At 42.8% G+C, this 21,870-nt stretch overlaps 2 protein-coding genes across 2 annotated transcripts in view; both read right to left on the bottom strand.

Moving 5' to 3' along the window:
• Nucleotides 1-222: 222 nt before the first annotated feature.
• Nucleotides 223-8,086, bottom strand: fbxl3a (F-box and leucine-rich repeat protein 3a). The gene is made up of 5 exons (XM_070837765.1): nt 7,854-8,086; nt 6,353-6,734; nt 6,079-6,201; nt 4,588-4,759; nt 223-4,071 (listed from the first exon to the last, which is right to left on the bottom strand). The coding sequence occupies exons 2-5, from the start codon at nt 6,731-6,733 to the stop codon at nt 3,431-3,433; spliced, it is 1,317 nt and encodes a 438-aa protein (XP_070693866.1). The 5' UTR covers nt 6,734; nt 7,854-8,086; the 3' UTR covers nt 223-3,430.
• A 3,000-nt stretch (nt 8,087-11,086) lies between these two features.
• The window catches only part of mycbp2 (MYC binding protein 2), a 62,641-nt gene continuing 51,857 nt past the window's right edge, over nt 11,087-21,870 (bottom strand). Inside the window, exons 55-81 of the mRNA XM_070838266.1 lie at nt 21,656-21,825; nt 21,311-21,558; nt 21,041-21,208; nt 20,361-20,518; nt 20,068-20,267; nt 19,696-19,845; nt 19,409-19,569; nt 19,064-19,220; nt 18,734-18,958; nt 18,497-18,562; nt 18,062-18,301; nt 17,855-17,944; nt 17,675-17,755; nt 17,328-17,594; nt 16,442-16,725; nt 16,203-16,299; nt 15,925-16,044; nt 15,725-15,826; nt 15,507-15,635; nt 15,263-15,395; nt 15,054-15,157; nt 14,217-14,405; nt 14,003-14,110; nt 13,557-13,766; nt 13,342-13,449; nt 12,541-12,706; nt 11,087-12,456 (exon numbers count right to left, since the gene is read on the bottom strand). Coding sequence (XP_070694367.1) covers nt 12,341-12,456; nt 12,541-12,706; nt 13,342-13,449; nt 13,557-13,766; nt 14,003-14,110; nt 14,217-14,405; nt 15,054-15,157; nt 15,263-15,395; nt 15,507-15,635; nt 15,725-15,826; nt 15,925-16,044; nt 16,203-16,299; nt 16,442-16,725; nt 17,328-17,594; nt 17,675-17,755; nt 17,855-17,944; nt 18,062-18,301; nt 18,497-18,562; nt 18,734-18,958; nt 19,064-19,220; nt 19,409-19,569; nt 19,696-19,845; nt 20,068-20,267; nt 20,361-20,518; nt 21,041-21,208; nt 21,311-21,558; nt 21,656-21,825 — 4,247 coding nt within the window. The 3' untranslated portion in view covers nt 11,087-12,340. The remainder of the gene's footprint in view (nt 12,457-12,540; nt 12,707-13,341; nt 13,450-13,556; nt 13,767-14,002; nt 14,111-14,216; nt 14,406-15,053; nt 15,158-15,262; nt 15,396-15,506; nt 15,636-15,724; nt 15,827-15,924; nt 16,045-16,202; nt 16,300-16,441; nt 16,726-17,327; nt 17,595-17,674; nt 17,756-17,854; nt 17,945-18,061; nt 18,302-18,496; nt 18,563-18,733; nt 18,959-19,063; nt 19,221-19,408; nt 19,570-19,695; nt 19,846-20,067; nt 20,268-20,360; nt 20,519-21,040; nt 21,209-21,310; nt 21,559-21,655; nt 21,826-21,870) is intronic.

Below are 21,870 nucleotides of genomic sequence, written 5' to 3'. Positions count from 1 at the left end.
GACTTAAGATTATTTCATTCATTTGAATGTTTTGCAGTGTTTTCCCAGATTTGTTGTTTTTCTTCTTGTTTCCAATATAAAGACTAAAAATATCACTTTTTGATAAATTAATATTTTTGATTTAAATGTGTACAGTTTAACTATAGATACACTTGTTTTGACTTTTTTTCTTTTCAGTTGTTTGGAAAATAATGAAAACGACAGAAGCAAAGAGTACATTCACAAAGTTTTATTACCGGTATGAGATCACATGTCCGAAACAATCATTTTAAATTTCAAGACAGGCGACCAGTAAAGCAAAGTAGACAAAGCATTTGCCGTACAGAAGCCAAACTAAAGGACAGCATTGTCAACACCAGTTTACTCCTCATAAAACTCGCTGGAGGACTCTGAACAAAGTTTGTAAGTGAAACCGGTTTAAACTAAATCATCTGAATTTTCCAGTAAAAACAACGAGGTTTGATTAAAGTATTACAAAACGGTATTGAGACACAACCGTCACTTTAAAGAGCTGCTGTCGTCACGGCAACCGTTTACTGCGCTGCACAGATTATGAAAAGTAAATCTGAGGAGATATGTTACTGTACCATTGAGATGCTAGACGATCAGCACGTTTATCTACTTCAGTGTTAGAGACCAGAACCACCGACGGACTAGTTTAACTCGACCCAATAATACGAAGAAGCGCCTGCAGAAAGAAGCGTGTCGGTTTTAGGCTGTTTTACTGTCTGACTACGTGAAAGACTCGGATTAAAGGCAGAAAAAAAAATCCCCAAAATGTCCAAAGTTGTGCAGCGTTGTCCAATAGCTTTTTATTCCCTACTGATAACCTGTTTAACTTTTTAGGAAAATATGGATTTAGTTAAATTATATTTCTTTATGACACGATCATGTAACCTTTGACACACTGAGATAAGTCACAGGGTTTGATTGTGATTTTACTGGCGATGTCTCATTACTTGGTTCACCTTCTACCCGTTTCTGCAGATTTACACAATCTGATTTCTCTATTTTTAAGTTTCTTTCTTCTTTTTTTTTTTTAATAAAGCAGATCTCAGTTAAAAGTGATGCTGATGAACATTTTCCTTTTTTTTTTTCTCTCCATTCCAGAAACATGATACGTAGGATTCAGATCTGGTGACAGTGGAGAGAAAGCCATGCAGTTCTATTATTCCCCTGATATTTAAGCAGGTGCAGGAACAACCTCTTTGTGTTTTTCGTGTCATTGTCCTGCTGGAAATCGAACCATCTTTTCTATTTTAAGACAAAAACGATGGTATTTCTCTCCTTAAAGAGTGCACGGTACGATTCACTGACTGGAATGTAACTTTAAGCCCAATTTTGTTTTGGATTAGATTTCTTATTAAAGTCTCTCCTGTGTGCTGATAAATGATTATAAGTTTGCAGCAGTGGCATCTGCATGAAACAAAATCCTATTTGACAGAAATGAATGTGTCAAAACCCCCCCAAAAAAAACTAATGTTACTGCTGGTATCCTTGCTGGTTATAGCGATTGATTCTTTTGTATAACTGAAATTCACAAATGACAAAAGCAGCATCCATATCAATAAATTACACAGCTTACTTTCTCTAGTGACTACAGTATGAAAAAGCTCCAACTAGTAAAGCATAACTCGCACTCTGGTTTTATAAAAGACAAGCTGTTGGCTAAGGAAACATCAAACCCTGACAGGGTGAAATAAACAAGTACATTTCTATTTGTAATAATCAAACACACAGCGTTTTATATACAGATCCATTGGACTTCCTTCTTAAAGGAAAAAATTTTGTTTCACTCATCTGACTTGCCAAATCTCTTTCAACTGAAGTGAATGGATGTTGTGGACAGAAGCGCTAGCGAATAAAGGTGTTCGTACCGACGGGACGAACACGACGTCCTCTCCTGAATGTACGACGTGGTGACACAGGCTTGATAGGAGGGCAGATATTCACAACAGGTTTAGAGCTTGATCAAGCAAATAGAAGATTCGACTGAAACCTATAGAAGAAATATCATTTAATGCACCTGAGAGACACAAGGGGTCAGTTCCCAGCATGCATTTTGAGCCGCAGAGACTAGTCTACAAAATTATTACAAAGCAATCTGACCATGAAGGTTAAAGACTAACCCGTATCTACCTCATTTCTGCAGACCATCTATATTTACATAGAGTTATTTAGCTATTGCTATAGCTTTATTACTTAATATACTGTCCTTGGTATCTGATTCAACAGACCACCAGCACAGTGTAAATAATCATCGTTAGACTTTGGGTCCAACTTAGAAAAATTGGAGTACTACAAAGATTGTTTCCATGCTTTCATTAGGGCGGAAGGACTTTGTTTGTCCTGACTATCATTTGGTATTCATCTAAAGTGCTTAGAAAACCTACAGCTGTACAGAATCCGAGACATTAATTTGTTAAGCCAATTGATGTGCAATGCAGGAAAAAGAAAAAAAAATCATCTGCATAAATTGGAGAGAATAAAAATCCATGACATCAACACTGTACACCTTCACGTGACAAAAGACAGAGACCTATATACAGACATGTCTGTCTCTCTCCTGGCCAGCTTCTAACATTCTCAACAATCTTTCCTTTTCTTTCCTGGTGCGTGACTGAGCTGAGGCGAGGAGGAAAAAGCAAGCCGTCGTCAACACTACTGCTGCTCTCTCTGTTTTTGATTTAGTTTAAAATTAGGTGTAGGACCCTGCCACTCCTCTGCAAGATTAAGTGGCCGTGGTGGTCTTGCCGACACCTGACAAAACACCTTCTGTCAAACATACTATGTACAAACACCATCGCAGCCATTTGGAAACGTCCAACGCCGTGTGTTACAGAGTGCAGAGCCGCTATTTCAGACTGGATTTACCTAGGCCTAGTGGTAGTGTTACAACATGCAATTGTGCATCTAATCATCCCAAATTACTCCACAAATGTTTAAAAAAAAACCCCATTAAAACACACACATTTGCATACACACTCACTCACACACACACACACACACACCTCATAGCCAGGCTACAACGTCCGTATAAGTTACAACTCAATTTGAAGTTATAAAAACAAGGTTTTTCTAGTCAAATATTCCCACCTGCACTGGTCAGTGTGCTGATTGTTAATTATGTGAAGAGGCTGCCTGGCGAATTCAGTCTCTGGACGAGGCAAAACAAGATTCCACAGTCCATTTAGAAGCTAACAAGTAGGGATGTTTACGGTGTTTGTATGTCAGATTAACATTGGGTCGTAGTCAGGTGCTGCATCACATCCCTGCCCGGCACTCAACACAAGAGTTCAGCATCTTTATGCTCTCCATGTTGGCACTACAGCTGAGCATTTAAAGGCTTTTCAATGCAAACATGGAGGCCATGGATGTTCCACACCACAAACCTGATGTACTGAGCTCTTTGTGCCTCTTTGGCTTCACTTTACCAGGTTGGCATCATGTCTGGGAACCAGACTCGGCCCAGGTGCTTAGAAACCTCCCAGTGGATCTCGTCCAGGGAGTATTTGTGATCTGGAATCAGCACTTCCTCCATAATGGACAGCTGGGAGAGCCTCCGGCCACACATCTTGACAAACTCCACAAACGCGCTACAGGAAACCTCGCACTCGCCGAGGCCGATGGCTGACAGCTGGGTGCAGTGCTTCGCGATACGGATCAGCTCCTCGTCCAGGGGGCGCAGGCCGTTGGCGCACACCACCAGCTCCACCAGACGGGGGCAGTGGAGGCCAACGCGGCCCAGCACCTCCTTACTGACTGAGCGGCCGAAGTAGAGGTGAGTGACGGGGATCTCCTCGTTAAAGAAAGGGCCGAACTCGTCCTCATAGAGGAAGAAGTACATGACCAGGTTGAATTTAGGCGAGTGTCGCACCATGGCGTCCCAGCTGCTCTTCTTGATGGTGTGGAAGTGCTGGCCGGGGTTCTCACTCACCACGTCGATCCGCAAGTGTTCCAGGTGGACGTGTTTCTCCGAGGAGAGGGCCAGCAGGAGCTCATCGCTCAGGAGGTGGTAGTTCAGTGCTAGCTCTCTCAGCCCGTGACACTGGTCTGCCACACACAGGATCCCTGCAAACACGGACAGATTGTTCTTTTAGACATCCAGTTTTTAATTTTCCAAAAGGGATAAAGAATTCCTGAAAAGATGGCAGCTAAGAGGAGAAAACATTGCTCCTAAAAAGGTCTCCTTTATTTGCCAACTAAGTTGCAGTTAAATTAGCATTAATATCAGAGCTACAAGGACAGTTCCAGGAAAATGTGCGCAAGAGGGAGAAACAGGATAAAAGTGTATTCATACTGTATCATGTGACGTCTGCCACTCCCCCCACATGAGATGACAACACTTCATGAGTGCGGTCAATAAAATTACAGGCTCTAAATAAACCACTGGATGGGAAAACCTCAAAGCCTTGTGACTCAAAACAGGAAATCAAAATCATTTGACTGTGTAAGATTGGCACGGCTTGAAAATATTTTGCTCTGAATATTATCAACCAACTGCAATTAAATAAACCAAGAAATCAAAGCTGCCTCCTCTTAGCTTCAGCGCCGAAACAACTACAGGACTCTATGCGCCCGCTGTACCTGCTGGGGAGACGTGAGGGCAGCTGCTCATCTTCAGTAGTTTCAAAGTGTCACTGTTGTTGGCCACCAACACCTTCAGAGATGGATCATCCACTGGTGTGTCATCAATCTTCAGCGAAGACAACGATTTAGAGTTGACAAATACCACCGTCAGAGCTGAGATGAAATGAGACTGTGGAAGGGCAAAAATGGCACAATGAATTATAACGCGGTCAGAGCGTGGCTTCTTTTGAAGTGGCTACCAAAATGTCAGGTCTCAGCTTTTGGTGGCCATATTTGAATCATTCATACTTGGAATGACGGTGGATAAAGAGTGCTGTGATCAATCAGCGACCAATCATTAACTGCTGATATTCTCTCTAAATCATTTGATCACTGGTCTCTACAAAAAGACGATCAGCAGAGCCCATCCCGTGACTCAAAACAGCTCTAATTTGACAGGCTGCGCACAATTTAGTGCCAAGGTTGGCTACAAACAGACAGCCGTTGCATCCCGGTGGAAAAGTGAGCAGAGCACGGGGCTAGTTAGCACACAGTGTCTAAAGTCCAGAGCGGTAAAAACAGAGGATTTTACCAGATAAATCCCAAAATCCGACAAACAAGCAGAGAATCCAGAGAAAGAGATCATTTAGTTCAGCAAAAAGACGTATCTGGCCATTATTCAACGTCATAACTTTCACATTTGGTCAGATACTGAATTTGTGACTCTAATCCTGGGTCTGGACGTGGATGTAAACCCTAAACTGGGGGGTGGTTAATCAGACAGTTGATTAGCTATTGGCTTTTTCTTGCTCAAAACAATAGTTACTGTATCTTATTATATCTTTACCATTATCGGTCGACCTCTATAACACACACTTAGTTTCCAGTTTTTAATGCACATAACGAAACCAAAATATCTTTGGGAACAGCCAGGTGCATCACTTTCATTGGCTCCGTTTCCCAGAGACAGAAATAACTTCAGCATGCAAAGGATAACTGATCCTTATAAATAGTCTCCTAAAGCCTGGGATATGGAGAGGGTGGAGAGACAAAGCCTCTACGTGTGTGTGTGTGTGTGTGTGTGTGAAAGTTTCAAGTTTCAATGATGATAATGCTTCACGTCATTAACCGACTGGCTTAACTGGCTTCCCATGGCCGTATCATTCAAAAACTCAGAGAGACTCTCAGAGTGCATCAAGACAGACAAAATAAAAGCTGCAAAAAAATAACACCCTGTGTCCCAGAGGTCTTGGAAGTAATTACATCCTTGTCCTTGTCCATGAAGACGCAGCTTTTCAGCCCCGTCCTCAGATAAGAAAACTAAAACTATCCCGTCAACCAACTATTAACAAGCTCAGCCACAGCTGTAAGAATACCATCATGGGAAGGCAATGTATAATAAAATCAAACTGTTGACTGGACCGACACCAGCCCCTCTGATCTTCCTTGTAAATCTGAAGAACAGGATACTATAAAGACCCAGAGTGCTCGTGTTTCTGTTAGTTATACCTTTGGAACCTCCATGAAACTGGGTCTGGCTGTAGAGATGAGCCCCAAGGTCTTCAGCGAGCAATTCACCAACTGTGAAAGAATGTCGCACGCCGCCTCTGCTGACTCTGTGCTGCTGTCCACCTGGCAAGCACAAACAAAGACTGAATGTCATTTCAGGAACATGAAAACACAACATTTGTGTACCAGATGGTGCTCACAAATTGTAAACACTTTTAAGCCCAGAATCAGGACGCAGATTTTGACAGAGACACAACAGCTTTTGCACCCTTACCTTGAAGCTGACGTACTGCAAGTGGTTGGAGTGCCTCTTTATGATCTGCTTGATGAGGTCTGGATGTGTGGCTTTCAGGTAAGAGCTGGCGGGCTGGTTAAGCTCAAACTCAAAGCATCTCCACAGCTCGGGCATGTGGAAAGCCTGGTTCCACCCGCGGCACACCTGAGAGGCGTAAGCCCGATCCAGCAGAGGAAGGTACTGGAAGACGTGTAGCAGGAGTTCCTGTGGCAGCCGTGACCAGTTACTGTCCGGTGACTGATTGGCCACAGCTGCCTCGGGCTCCTCACCCATCTGCTTACGCACCTTCTTGCAAGCCTCCGGCGGGCTCTCACTGGGGGAGCTGTTGCTGCCCTCCTCTCCTCCTTTCATCCGCTTCATTCTGAAAAATGGACACAATGTGCTTGTTACAGCCCTGCAAGGCACAGAGATGTTTACCTTCACAGCAAAATTACACTGATTAAAAAGTTAATTTAGTTTAACCACAACTTTGTTTTAGGCTGCCTGTTCTAAACACCACTCTAAACACTCAATTTGCAATTAATTAATTCTCTCCAGAATAGATACACATAATCTCATCCTGGCAGAAGATTTGAATTGACTGATTGATCGCCACCTTGTTAGATCTAACACATCAGTTAAACCTCCTGGAACATCCATTTGATTTTTCAGGCTTCAGCTGAACAATATTGTTGTTGCTCACGGTGCACCAGTCTTTCCCACAGATAGATTTGTTTTTTTTTTTTAATTACTTTTCTATTTATTTGCAGTCTTTGCACATTTAAAAACAACATTAAATAAAGGGTTGCTTTCTTATGAGAATAAACTCTCCTACCTACAGTTTTTGGTATTTTAAAACAAATATATGTGTGCTTTCATTTGTAACTCCTTCACTGCACTCTTAGTTTTTATAATGGTGTTTACTTTTTAAAATCAATATTCAGCTGTATATTGCATAAGTATATGACAATCATTCTTCAATCAGTCTTTTGCTTATGTTTTATATGTATTTCTGTCTTTATTGAATATGTGAGAAAAATGAACTCACGATCAATATAAGAGATGCAAAACTGTTTAAATTTGTTGTATCATCTCAATAAAATACAGATTTTAATCTACACAGTAAACGTGTCTGTTATATGATATGGCGTTACGCTACATTAGCCGGAGGCCATGCTTAAGCAGGTAATCGTCAACACATTGATGTTGTACGTAGAATTAAAACATCCAAATCAATTTTAAATAGCTGCAATCGATGCTCGGATTAAATTGAGTTAACGAGAAATAGCTTAGCGCTACATTAGCTAAAGCAGCGACAGCGTCAGTTAGCTTGATTTAACGATACAGGAGAAACGTCGCTTTTAACGCTATTTAAAACAAAATTCCAGGACAAACAAGCCTCTAAAATAACCCACACATATAATAATCAAGGCTTCATCTACAGCTCATTTCATGCTGAGATATTTGATAGATGTAACTGCAGCTCGGCCACCCATCCTACCTTGTTGTTTACACTCAGCTAGCTTACTAGCTGTTAGCAGCGAAATCCGACAACCGACTTGACAACTTCAGCCCGGACTCACGCAGGAAAAACTCATTCGCATCCGCCAACAAACACGCATCTGAACAAAATAACGAAGCCGTCTGACGATGGAGAGGAAACAGCCACAGTCTGGCACCTTCGCTGGGTTGATTGACCTAATTCTTCGCGGGAGTTTCGGCCCCCCTGCATCTGAAATGGCGAAGTGTTGTTGTGACAGCAGCGGTGCATCATGGGAGATTCAGTGTAAAATGGCTGTTGGAAAAGATCGTCTGTTTTGGTGTGATGACTCACTCGACACTAATAAAATAAAATAAAATACATACACTCCACTTTTGAGGCTTTTGTTATGACAAAAGTACTTTGTGTTTGCCGAACGAGTCGAGTCTTTTGAATCTTATTGATTATGCATTCACATTTGTATCATGTCTTAATTTTTATTCTAGTTTTATTTATATTATTTAATATATATTCTTATTTATCATTTTCATATTTTTTCTGTATTGTTAAAATGTTCATGTGTGGAAAATTTCACGCTAAAGTTATTTTGCATGGAAGTTATCTGTAGCCTGCGTAGTTTTTATTGTGCCACAAAGTTTTTTAGATGAAGGGAAAATTCAAAATAGTGATCTCACTGTCAAAGCATGTTGGTACGGCACAATCTCATGGAATGATTACACTGAAAACACAAGCCAAATGAAATTATAATCAATATTTCAGAATAAATATGTATAAGTTTGAATCATTCTGAACCAAATCTTATTTTACAACTGCTACCAGTGATTGTTTCCTTGATGAAAAGTCATTAAAACGGCTCTTTTGAACGGCTCTTTGAAAGGAACGGCTCCCTTCAAACAGCCATAAATCCCGTCTCTACTCAACACTGTTGGACAGTGTAACAGTAACAGTAACAGCATTGTTGCCTCATGAGCGAGGGGGTCACTGAACCAACTCCCCCATCCTCCAGGTTCACACCTTGAAACAACTCCAGGTTGAGATAGCTGTCAACAGTAAATGCTTCAAGCAAGGGATCATGTTTGTGGTTTTTCTCAGTGTTGTCACCTTGGAGCAAAATATTTCTGTCTGCTTATCATTGGTCTACTCCAGGCTTTTGTACATTTCAGTGTAAGGAGATTGATAGACCTGAGCAGGTGAAGCCCTCAGAGCTAAAATGGATCTGTTTGACAGTTACAAAGATAGCGGTTTGATGACTTTTCTTTCTTGTTTACTTTGTACTGATTGCTTTTCTTATCACTCTTACCTATCCCCTCTTTGCATTTGCCCTTTCTCTTGCTTTCTCTCTCCATCTCCATCTCTCTTCGCTGACAGAAGACACCTACAGCGTATCAAAATTAGTTTGTTCTTGGTTTTCAGTATTGTTGAAGTCACTGCCAGTGGCGATGGCAGTTTGTCAGTTCTCCATGGATTTCGTCTACTGCGGTTTGTGAGGCTGATTCACTACTTTCCCTACCTGAAGGCTCAGCTGTCCACACTGAAGAGGACTATGGAAGAGGCGACCTCACTCTGCATGCTACTGCTGAAAGGGCCGAGGGTCATCCCTTGAGGGTCATCGGAGTTTCCCTTCCCTTCCCTCCGCACTGCACACTGTCAGGGACCCCTCACACCCTCTCCACGAACTGCTGCCATCAGGCAAACACATCCGGAGCATAAAAGGCAGAACCACCAGACTGATCGACAGCTTTCTCCCACAAGATGTTACAATGCTGAACTGCTGACCTGGAATAGGCTCACTATTGCACTTTAGTTCACATCTGCTGCTTACGGACATTTTAAACAATTCACTGATAATATTGCTGCAATACGTCTCAGGGATGTGTGCGTGTGTGTGTTTTTTGTTTTTTCGTTCTTGGAATCCGAGAGAAGCGCTGTTTCATTTTGCCTGCACTTCCGTTGTGTTCATTTAGAATTTTAGTATTACATAAAATGTCTAAGATCTGCTCAAGAATAGTGACTCTCATTGTGAGAGTGGATAGATAAAGACGGGACGTGCAGGTCACTCTGACTTCACAGAATAGTGTCTCCTCCATTGTCGTGAGAAGCAGATAGATAAAGATAGAATGTATTAGACTGTTTTGTTTGGAGGAACCAAACTTGCTTGTGTTGTGCAAAACATATTCCATACATGACTATTAGATACACGCCTACGCAACCAACACTCACAACTGATAGAATATCATAAGTATCACTTTAGGGACGTGCTACCTGTGACGCACGAACCCTAACGGCCGATTAGACACGATTACGTACAGTACTCTGTCTGAGAAACACTTAAAAGCAGACGAGGCTCACTGACTGAGATCCACGAGGCCTCTGTCACTGAGCCCAAAATCCTTCAGCTAGCTATCAATGTGGTAATTTTGGTAGTAATTATTAAATTAATTATAAAACATAATTCCAAATTGATAGTTTATTATATTATGAGACTAAATCAATCAAAACGTCTATCTTTTTCCTCGTCTATCGAGGTGGTGCCCCAATCGAGGTGGACTTTATATAAAGTTCCATTCATTTTAATAATTATTAATTATCTTTGATAATTATTTGACACTTTATGCAAAATACTGGACGCCCTGTTCATTTCCCGGTATGGGTCCTTGAGACTTTTTTGTGCGTCTGGATGTCATACACATGCTCACCAAATTGCATGTTTCTAGCTCAAAGTAGTGTCAGGGGCTGTCGTTTGGGGGGGCGCTATAGAGCCATTTCTGCACGCCCATATGTGACACCCATAAAATATCGAATTTTTCGCCACTCCTGAAATGTTTGCACATTTTGGTGAGTTTTCGACTATCCCTTGTGCCCCGTTTCCCCCTGCAAAGATTGCAAATTAAAAAAAATAAAATAAATAATAATAATAATATGGTGAAGTACAATAGGTCCTCGCCACTCGGGCCCTAATTAAAATTTTCCACCACTCAGTGACATCCGACTGAATCAGTTTTGCAGTTTGGCACCAGAGTGATGCATCTTAACATTTCACTAGTCTCTGCTGAGTTAAACAAGGTTCAGCCATTTAATTTCTGTATTTACTGAGATGATGTGCACATGAATCTTCTCAGTCTTGACTTACATTTGGAAAATTATATCTTCAATACAAATCAATCAAAGACCAGCAGTTACAGTAGGTCATTTAATGGAAATGTCACCACTAATTTAAAAAATGACACAGTGTATACTTTGCGAAACAGAGAACCTGGTTTATTACCATTCAACTCCATCCACCACAGATATTACAGAGCAGATTCACAAGTATTAAGCTTTTTTTTTTTTTATATAACAGCAGCTGCTTTTTTTCCACACTCTGTTCCCCTGACCCCCAATCCCATTGCCTCCTACTAGGGAAAAGCATTACAGGTGCACAATTTTATTTGGTGTGAAGACTGGCCCCTCAAATCGTTCAGCTGTAATCAGTCTCACTGTGAGGTCTTTGTTTTCGTATTACGGTAGGGTTTTGGTACTTTTTTTTTTTTGTTTTGTTTTTTTGACAGAGCTGCTGATAGGATTCCCACCCACCATCGTTCACTGCAAGCGCCAGGCTCCTCCATCTCATTTTCCAGACAACAGAAGAGATCTGACATTTAGAAGAGGGGGAATTACGACTGTCTACTGTATAAAAATGTACAGTGGCTTTATTGACATACATTCCATAGGTTAAACAGCTGCAAAATAGGAGGCACACCCAGTATTGCACTTCATTAAAAGTTCTGGCTCAAAACATAACCCAGAATATCAAACAAAACTGAAGTGAAGAGTAGCAACTTCGGAATACAGCTATTTTGAATAGTATCATTATATACAAGATTAGATAAATCGTACACTATTTTCCTCCCAAACATAATATTCTTAACAGTCTTATCCACCAACTTATCTTTTTTTGTCCGTCAACCCATGATGCACTTGACAGTGGAGAATACTGTACAAGATTACGAAAAAAGTTTACATACAACAATATTTTAAATTTATAGTTAGGAAGCTGGAAATACGGCCTGTTCCTTTATTTTTTTTTTTAAACCCACGCTGATCCACAGTTGCCTTTAAGCAAATTTATTTCATCTTCAATGTATTGTTACACTTCATTGATCAGGAGGTGTGCAACGTCTATAGAAGCCGAGGGAATACAACGGCCGCATGCAAACACGTCACAAGTTATTTTCTTTTTTTTCTTCTTTTTTTAAATTTCTATTGTTCTTTTTTTTCAGTCAGGTTACTCTGAATCCAAAGGAGACACAGCTCGTGTTTTGGGGGCAGAGCCTGGACACTGGTGTTGGTAGGAGAGCAGACCTGAGGACTCTTGGCGCAGAGCAGAAACCTGGTCCGGTGTCCAGGTCCGGACTTGACGATGCAAGAGCCAAACGTTACTGCTGAGCTTCAGCAGCAGCCAGAAATCACAGTAGACGAACTGGTTTTCAGTAAAAGTTTTGTGTTGTTTAGAAGGTGTGGGCATTTCTGCACACCCCACAGCCCAGGGCGAACTCCTCCCCTGTTGGTGGGTGAACTACATGCAAAGGGCACTCGGTGCCCTCCAGCTGCTTGCCTTTGGGCCCTGTGACAGAGAGGATAAGATCTTACAGTTATTTATACTGTCAGTATGTACACTGTGCATATAGTACATAGAGTCATTAAGCACCTGCAGGACAGTGGGGCAGTTCCTCCTTGGGGACACTGGTCATCCTCTGGAAGTCGTCATGACAGGCGTTGCAGAAGTGTGTGGTGCCAAAGCAGAAGAAAACAGCCACGGAGCAGCAGTACCGGCATTTATACTCCAGGAAGTCTGTGCCATGCTTGGAGCACATCTGGTGAAAAGTAAGCAAGAATCATCAGGACTGGAGTTACATCTTTGTGTAGATAAGCAACATTTTAAAAGGAATTATTAACACTTTTATAGGAGGCGGCTGTGGCCAAGAGGTAGAGTGGATCAGCAACCAATCAGAAGATTGGCGGATCAATCCCCCCACTCCTCATTCCTCAAGAAACTGAACACCAAACTGAATGATGTTTGGAATGATACGTTTCTTGATGGACTGATTGGCAAACTGCCATCAGTGTGTAAAGGCCAACTGTGGTGTTAAAGCACTCTGAGTAGAAAGACTAGAAAGGCGCTTTAGTATTACAGCTACTTTTTGGGAAATATTCCGATTGATTTTCTTGCAAAAATTGAGACAATTATCTGTGGAGTCTCCACTGATTTTCTGATAACCATGTAGTGATGACAAAACAAAAAATTGTCTATAAATTGTCTATAAAGCTTATAAAGTCTATAAAGTGTTTGGTTTTTGAACAGATTAAACTAACATGCATGTTAATTAGTTGACTTCTGAGGTGTTGGTAGGTGGGCCATTCTTCTCATCTAACTCTTGGCAAGAGAGAGAATAACTATATTTCCCACATTTTTCAAACTAATCCTTTAAATTGACCAGCATTTACCCACCTGAGCCCTGGACACATCTGAGCATGCTCCGCAGATCAGCTCACTGGGGTCGTAGTCATCTCCCTGTCCTGCCTCTGCATCACAGCGAGCCTCTCCCCCAAAATAGGCCTGGAAATAAGAGCATCAATTTATTCTCAATAACAAAATTTTTTTTTTTTTAAAGCGTCATTTAAATGAAAAATGATTTGAGAGTTGATGATGAGTTTATATGGCACCTTCTTGCACTTGTAGCAGACATAGTATGCGTATCTGTTCATGGCAAAGCCTGCAGGGTCGTTGTGGAAACGTGCTCCTGGTGTAGTTATTGCTTCGCTCTTATGTAAGCCTTCATACTCCAGCCTCATCAGAGCCTTTCTCCTCACATCCTCATAGAGCTCCTTGATGGGGTCGAGCAGGTCCTTGATCACAGAGTGATTGATTTTGTTCTGGAAGCCAACAATGAAGGAATGTTTACTGCACATGTCACCTGCATTTCACAAAAATGTCAGCGAACAAAGCAGCCATAGTCTGCGAGGGAAGGCAACGCCTGAGGCCGAGCTGGTTCAACAAAGCATTTAAGTAAACTGAGCTCGATCCACTGCCAGGCGTGGTGGAAAGTGTTTCCACCCTCTTTGTTGCTGGGTTAATCTCCTCAGCCGGAGAGGCTCAGGTAACATCTCACCTTGCAAATGGGACACAACATGAACCCAAACGTGATTCGGGGCCCGAGCCAGCGATTTTCAAGAACACGGCGCGTACACTGAAGGTGGAACACATGAGTGCAGTCCAGCTGAGAACAGACAAGAAAAAAAAAACATTAAATAAGACAAAATTTAACCCACCAGAAGTGAACCTGTTCCACGTCGTGCAACACATGCAGTCATATTCAGAGCTACCTGTACTGCAGGAGCAGCAGAGAGGGCCTCTGTGAAGCAGATCATACACATGTCATCTGCGTCCTGTTTCAGACAGCCGGTGTTCTTGTCACAGCCGTGCAGACATGGAAGGCAGCTCTCCTCGTTCTTCACTCCTCCGCAGGGGTGTCCACAAGGATGAGTTTTACTGCAGGCCAGTTTAGCGTACTCCTGAGGGAGGCAGCACGAGACAAACTGGTGAGGCTTCGGAACTACAGCACTTTACTACAACTGTAACTTTAAGACAGAGGAAGTGTTAAAATAGAAACAATGTAATAGACATATATCATAGTAGTATTATTAGTATTAGTATTATTATTACAGTATTGTTTATATTCTACAACAGTATTTTCACTCTGCAAAATCTCAAATTTCTCTCCTCAGGAAAAATATTTCAGTTAACACCAAAATCCTGAGGGTTTGGGAAAAGTATCCTTGCATCTCCCTCTGAATTTTGAATTAGAAAAATAACCTGGACCAGTTTTGTTAAAACATTGCGTCTATGTATTTATATGATTATATGGAACAACAAAAAGAGGTCAAAATAAAATTACAATTCTGGTATTTTCTTGTTTGTTTTTCTACTTATACATTTTTTTTCTTTATTTTACTTCATTATTTTTGGTCTTATTGTTTTTGTATACATGCATATCTATGATGTATGTATTTTGTGAAATAAAAGCAAACCAATCTGGAGCTTAAACTTCTCTACCTAACAGAAAGGGGCTGAGTGGTCACAGTTTTAATGGACTAAACAGATTACAAGACATCCAGATCATAAGGGACTAAGTCTTCTTGTTAACAGTTGACGTTAAGTACCTGACAGTCTGGGTCTGAGCAGACGCTGCCCACTGCAGACAGCTCGGTCCCATTCCTCGTACCACAGAACCTGCAGGCGTCTGAGCTGCTGGAGGCTGGTTTACCTGCAAAATGAACAGAGTAGAAATACTGTAGATGCACGAAGGGAAGTCATGGAGCTCATGGTCCAAAAAAACAAAGTGGTACGCTCCGTTTCTATGTTTTGTTACCTGTGTGCTCTCTGAACTCCACCATAGCCTTCATAGTCTTAGAGTCCGCCAGAGCCATGAGCCAGAAGAGCTTGGTCCTCCCACAGCCTTCATGGAGATCCACCTTTATGGCCTCCTCTTCCTCCTTGAACACCTGAAAGCAGCCATGAAGATACGATTAAACACCAGTTCGTAGTTTTTAAAACTGTCTTCATGTTACCCACCTAATCAGTTTTAGCCCGTTGGCGTGTCGACCAACACTAACCTGTCTCTGGTGAGAGCGCGTGCGTCGGTGCAGGTGGAGGAAGCGGTCGCAGTCGGTGCAGAGGTTGCCACACATGTTACACAGGATGATGGCTGCCGTCTCTCCATCATCATGGTTGTCGCACATGGGCTGTGGACAGAAGGAGGAAATCAACTTGTCATTCCTCTGATTATCTGTCAGTTACTTTCATACAGTGTAGACTTTCACATCGCTCTCACCATCTGCTTCTGCTGTCCATCTTTGCCCATCCAGCGACCTGAGGACAGCCGGTCGACATGGTCCTGGTCCAGCACACACAGTGAGGCCAACGCCAGCCAAAGCTAATACACATAACAGGATATAACATATGATTATTTAATGCCCAGTATTTTTAAACACAGTTGACATGCTTTGTGTATGACGACGTCTGAGTCCATACCCTTGTGGTGGCGATACAGCGCACAGGAGACCGATGCTCCTCCTCCATTTTGGTCAAGGCTATGATGGTCTCAGCTATTGCATTTTTGGTGACTCTGGACCAAGCATCTGAAAGGTGGCCCTAAAAACAGCAAATGACTGTCTCAGAGGTGTTTTCATCAGTGCATTACCACACAAGAAAGCATGAAACGCATGACAAGGAAGACGAATGAGGTTTCGTATCAAATCAGATTTGCAGAGAGTTAAAAGTAAAGATAGATGTAAATAACAGGAACTCACAGCTGCCATGTCTTTAACCAGCTTTATGATGATCTCTGCGATCTGTGGAGGAGTAGAGCCTTTCATCCACCAGTGGCTCTCCCCTCTGCGGATGTAGCTGAAAATGACAGAAAGGGGTAATAAGCATAACATCATTCGATTTACAACAAGCTGTAGCCATGAGATGTGTTTTACATCTCACATAAAAACATCTCAGCGATTGTCCTAATTTTGACAACGCCTCGCGGAAACTAACTCACCTGGAGTTGAAGATCATGGGCAGCGTGACGGTGGTGACCCCTTTGCCCGCAGCCATGCCGGCCGTGCCAGAGATGGTGGTGCCTTTGGCTTTCAGCTGCACAGTGAGTGCTTTTGCGATGCAGCCCAGGAACATGTCAAGGATGCAGAGCTTGTTCCAGTCACCCTTTTCTGTGGAGTGGATGATGTCACTGATGTCGGCTGGGGGCAGAGCCTTCACCCCGATGATACTGGCGAGTCGCACTGGAGTGACCTCTGGCAGGACGCGTCTAAGCAGCGATGTGACCTGGGATGAGGTAAGATCAGATGGCAAATAAGAAGACAATTTAAGTACAGTGTCATAAAGTATTTACCTTTTTTTTTTTTTTAAACATAAAAAACATTATGTGTTATACCTGCAAACAAACTTCAACCCACACATTTATTTAAATGAGCAAATGTCATCGTCCCACCAGGCAAAAAACTGTTCAACATATATGTATACACAAATAATTTGATACACCCTATAACTGCAGGTGTTACTATTTTTATCTACTTTTAAATAAGCCTGCATATGTCACAGCTATAAAAGATTAAACATTATTTGCCAGTATACAGACAACACGCTAATGAAATGACTGATGGTTGGTGGCGGTAAAGTACAAAAAACATAGCAACAGGACAGGAAATGCAGGAAAGAAGACCAGGTTTTAAAATGTTAACTTTTTGTAAATGTTTTACAAGGACGGAAATGTCTTCAACATGTTTGTTAGGCCTGAAGGATACACACAAGGCATTTTGTGGAGAAACAGCTAACTCCTAATTTGTTTGTTTATAGGAAAACTCAACAGGGTTCCTTTAAACTGCCTGTGACTAAAACTCTAGTTGTGTATGAGTGCCCTTGCCCACCTGTCTCTGTACTCTCGGGGAAGCCGTGTGCAGTAGAGAAAACAGGTCTTGCATGAGTGTTAGCTGCTGAGCCAGGTACTGGCGGCCGACATTGGAGCCGCTCAGAGCCAGGACCATGGACAGGAGCTCAAAGCAGTAGGCATCTGAGGAGGCGTCATCGTCACTGGGCTGGGAGTTAGCGTTCTCTTTGCTGGAGATGGCGTGCTCCCACTCCTCCCTCACACGCGTGGCCTCCATACGGATGGCCTGGACTATGTGCGCACACACCTGGAAATGAAAGCACACATTAGGTGAGAGGGATTGTAATAACTAATCCTGTGGAATAGTTCAAGGATCTGACTATTTACCTGCTTCTGGAGGTTGGTCAGCTTGCTCCTGCTGAAAATGATTCCCACCATGTGCTCTTTAAGGTCTGCGTCAGATGGTACCTATTCGTGAAAACGTAAAAAGTGTAAAACATTCAGCTGAACATCATTAATATTTTAGTCAGTGCAACAGCAAATTTGACACAATGTCACAGTGCAGACCTTGTCTTCTCCCTCGGGTGATGAAAGCAGGTTTTTCTCCTCCTGCTCTGGAGTCGGCTCTGCATCTCCACAGATAAGTTTTCCAAAGACCTAAATGTAAACAACGAAGTACAAAAAACAATGTTTCAAAGAGACAGTAGAGTACGTTAACAGAGAAATAACTTGTCAGGAGATCATAAGGCATTCGGATGAAGCAGTTAAACAGACCTGTGAGGTGATGAGCCGAAACACTCGGAGAGTCTCAGCCTCACAGTTCTTCTGCTGCGCCATGCTGGCTGAGATCTGTCCTGGAATCTTGATGCTCTCGCCCTCTTTCCAGCCGAGGACCTTCACCTGGCGCACCCTCAGGGTGTTCTCCGGACCTTTCAGTTCCACCTTGATCACATGATGATCCCCTCCAGGAAGCTCACTCGTCACCCAGCCCATGTGCCGCGAGTCAAGGTCAACCTTGGACAAAAGGCACGAGGGTGTTCATTGTTCTGCCACATGTGTGTGTAAATCTGTAGTGTGCTGATAGTGACATTGGTAATGATAGATCATAAAGGTGTGCAGATTTGGCTGTATTTCAAAGAATCAAGACCTGGTGTAAGTATCCTTTAAATGATACTGGTTATACTGTATTACCTGTGTATACTGTAATACCTGTTTGATTCTGCAGAGGTCCTCTATTGCTTTTCCACATAGGAATGTCACTGATGTGACTTTGTTCTGTGGATATGACAAAGAAAAAAATTCACTGAATTACATCAGACAAGCCTTACAAAAACATTATCACTGTCAACCTCCATAGGCTTAATATTGCATTTATACCATAACAAGCAGTGCTTGCAGTTTCCTACCAGACACCAGTAAATGTCTGGTTTGTGGTTGCCCCCTTACCCCGATGTCTCTGGAGTTGTCCACATGAACAGACACATTGGAGGCGTTTATGCCTTTCACACAGCTGATGGTGATACTCTTAGTTTTGTTCTTGTCTTCATCTCCAGATTCCCAGAAGGTCTCTGTGGAGCCGTCTGTTAGGCTGCCAATCATGGCGGGGCGACTGGATGTCTTGATGTCTACCACGCTGGTCAGATCCTTCAGACAGGTCACCAGGCAGAGATCCTATCATCACATGCATATGTCAGCAACAAGTTTGTGCGTGTCATAAACACAGAAGCATAAAAAGACAAAGCTCAAGTATAAATGAGTAGGTGGTTGTTGTCTTGCCTGGCTCATTGCTTCATAGCCTGACTGCACGCTGATGTTGAAGCTCTCCTCGCTGTCTCCGTCATCTGACTTAGACAAGATGTTGTTGATGTGATGGAAAACGTTGCTCTGGTGGAGGAACTGGTGGTCGGACTGCTTGAACTTAAGACTCCAGCACCTAGAAGAATAAGTCACAAAGATATTGTCTCATGAACGTAAACATATCAACCCTACTCCCTAAAATTTACTAAGATGCAGAAGTTTAGGACACTGCCCCTAAATTGGTGTAATCTGAAATCAATCCATCGTGACTGAATATGTTGGTTTGTGGGCTGGTATAATTTTTCAGTCATTCAGAAACCGTACCTAAGTGCCATCTGCTGAAGTGAGCTACCACTAGGAAGCGACATCATGAGGTCAGAGATGGTCTGAAGGAGGCGGTGGAAGGTGTGGGGGAGAGGATGAGCTGCCTCCCCAGCGATAACGATGTCTGACAAAGGGTGTTCACAAACCCCAAGGTCTCTCTCCTGTGGGGTGCAGAGTGGAGATATTGCAGCAACAAGATGCAACTAAGCAAAAAGAAACAAACAAAGCAAAACTGAGGCTTTTTGCACAAATTACAAAACTAATTGCACATTTAAATACTAAGTTACCTGTTCCACGATTTCTTTGTTCCCCTTGTTCTCATCGTCTTCCTCGTCCTCTGGTTCAAAGGGCGACGGGGTCAGAGATGCTACAAAATGCCAAAGGATGTCGTGCAGGGAGGTCGTCTGGATCACATTGCACAGCAGCCAGTTGAATGCCTGAGAGGGACATACAAAAAAATCATATCCATTAGTCTTCTGGCTATGCACAAACGATACCAGACTCAAACTTAAGTCTGTTAGCTAACCAAGTACGCACATCTGATGAACTAACAATATCTAGTCAACTAATTGCCTGAAAAACCCTGAGTCACTAATAGCAATTTTTAAAGCAGGACTGAGCTGAGATTCAGAGAGGTATTGCATCCTAAAGAGCTGTACCTCCATGGCAAACACCCTGCAGGCTGACTTCCTCAGTGCATGCCTCATGGCCACCTCCAGGCCCTCCAGGTCATGGTGCTGGATGACAAAAGCCAGGACAGGCCACTGGAAGTTCCTCTCCCCCTTACTGAGGGAGCCGTGGGCTGAGATCAGCCTGGATAGCTCAGGAGACGGGTGCCGTAGCAGGGACGATCCCACCTCTGCATGGGACGACAGAGCGAGTTGATGTTACAAATGATGATACTTATCCTTCAGCGTTACTAGTCGCTTCTCTAATGATTACGTGTCATTACCTGCATCACCACTATGGACCCTGCGTCTGGGCACGGCTTTGACCCGGGCTGGAGAGGGTGAGTGCTGCTTGTCATACTCAGATGCAACAACTGAGTAAGACCTCTGAAACACTGTACGCTTAGCTGTATCGCTGTCTGTGATTGGACTGGTCTCAAGACTAAAAGAGAGCATAGAACCACACATGCAGTTTAGCCTGTAACACAAAACTCAAAAATACCATCATCAACCCTTCAGAGTTTAAATATATGACTAGAATAGGCATGTATGTGTGCTCATTTGAGGCAGCTACTGAGGGAACTTTTTATCAAACAGCAAAGGAGATACAGTCGACCACTTAGAAAGCTTTACATCAGTTTTCTTTGCTTACATTTACAATGGATTTTTTGGATCTTTTGTTCTGTATAAGATGAGTCTGGTCATGATAATGTGGCATAACAATTAAGGCACATTCTCTGAACAAAAGGCTGTCAAATTATGTAGGAGGCAGGGGAGAGCGGCAGAACTACTTATTGTATATATGCATGACAAAATAGCATTTTGCATCTGCTAGTCTATAACTTATTGAATAACTTTAATATTGCAGAAAGCGGGTGTATGAGAAAATCTGTTTGATCATTTTGTAATCACGCTAAAATAGGAAAGTGGAGGTAATTAATAACACAGCACTAAGATATTTTACCTGGGGGGCATTGATTTCATGTTGCTCTCTGGTTCCTCAAACACATTGGGGCAGGCGTCAGGGGTGACTGAAATGTAGGGCGCAGGAACAGACGTTGAGCGCAAATACCTCATCTCATCTTGGAAGAGGTTATCATCTTGGTATGATCCAAAATTCTCAGTGTGTTGCCTGAGGGATGAGAGGAGAGTGAGAGAGACTCAAACCATTATGTTACTGTGGGGTTTTCTTGTCTATAAAAGACAACCTGTTATCAACTGAGCTGTTAGATACCTAGCTAGCGTCTGCAGGTACAGACAGCCCATTTTGTTGGGGAGATCGTCTGACACGCCCTCCTTGAGGCTGGGAAGCAGCTGGGAGTGCAGGGGCCGGGGAGGGTGGTGGCACAGCATGCTGGGCTCAGCAGCACTGCTGAGGGACAGCAGGAACAAAGCGTTGGCCCGAATCACCTGGTGGGCCTCCATAGTGGGCAGCGCCCTGGGAGTCTTCACCTGTAGAGGTTTCTTCCTGGATTGCTTCACCTGGCAAAGGGCGTGCGAGGGGTCAGTAAGATGGAAAAAGCTGACAGCGCTTCGTATATCCACGTTTAAGCACTTAAGTCTTGCAGCAGTTAGTTACCTTTTCCCTGGCTGCAGTCTGTTTCTCTCTCAAGTATTTTTCCCGACAGCGATCACATACCAGGTACCAGGTGCTGCCTCCAATGCCTCCATCTCCACAGTTCCCAGCCCAGCCACCACAGAAGTGGCCAATGCTGTTGTAGCCCTGTCCTCCAGCATAGCGGCCACAACCTGCCATAGAAACACCAAGGAGGGATAGTAAAGATATTGACTATT

Source organism: Pempheris klunzingeri, chromosome 10, assembly GCF_042242105.1.
Source record: "Pempheris klunzingeri isolate RE-2024b chromosome 10, fPemKlu1.hap1, whole genome shotgun sequence".
Taxonomy (NCBI): Eukaryota; Metazoa; Chordata; class Actinopteri; order Acropomatiformes; family Pempheridae; genus Pempheris; species Pempheris klunzingeri.
Note: the sequence above shows the minus strand (reverse complement) of the source record. Positions and strands in the feature narration are given on the sequence as shown.

Bases quoted from the DNA above. Each gene is read 5' to 3' on its own strand.
- fbxl3a (XM_070837765.1), bottom strand. From the start codon at position 6,733: ATGAAGCGGATGAAAGGAGGAGAGGAGGGCAGCAACAGCTCCCCCAGT. The intron at 6,202-6,352 runs GTAAGGGTGCAA...TGTGCTTGCCAG, and splicing joins TGCAGTACGTCAGCTTCAAG to GTGGACAGCAGCACAGAGTC. The intron at 4,072-4,587 runs GTACAGCGGGCG...CCGTGTTTGCAG, and splicing joins CCCTCACGTCTCCCCAGCAG to GGATCCTGTGTGTGGCAGAC.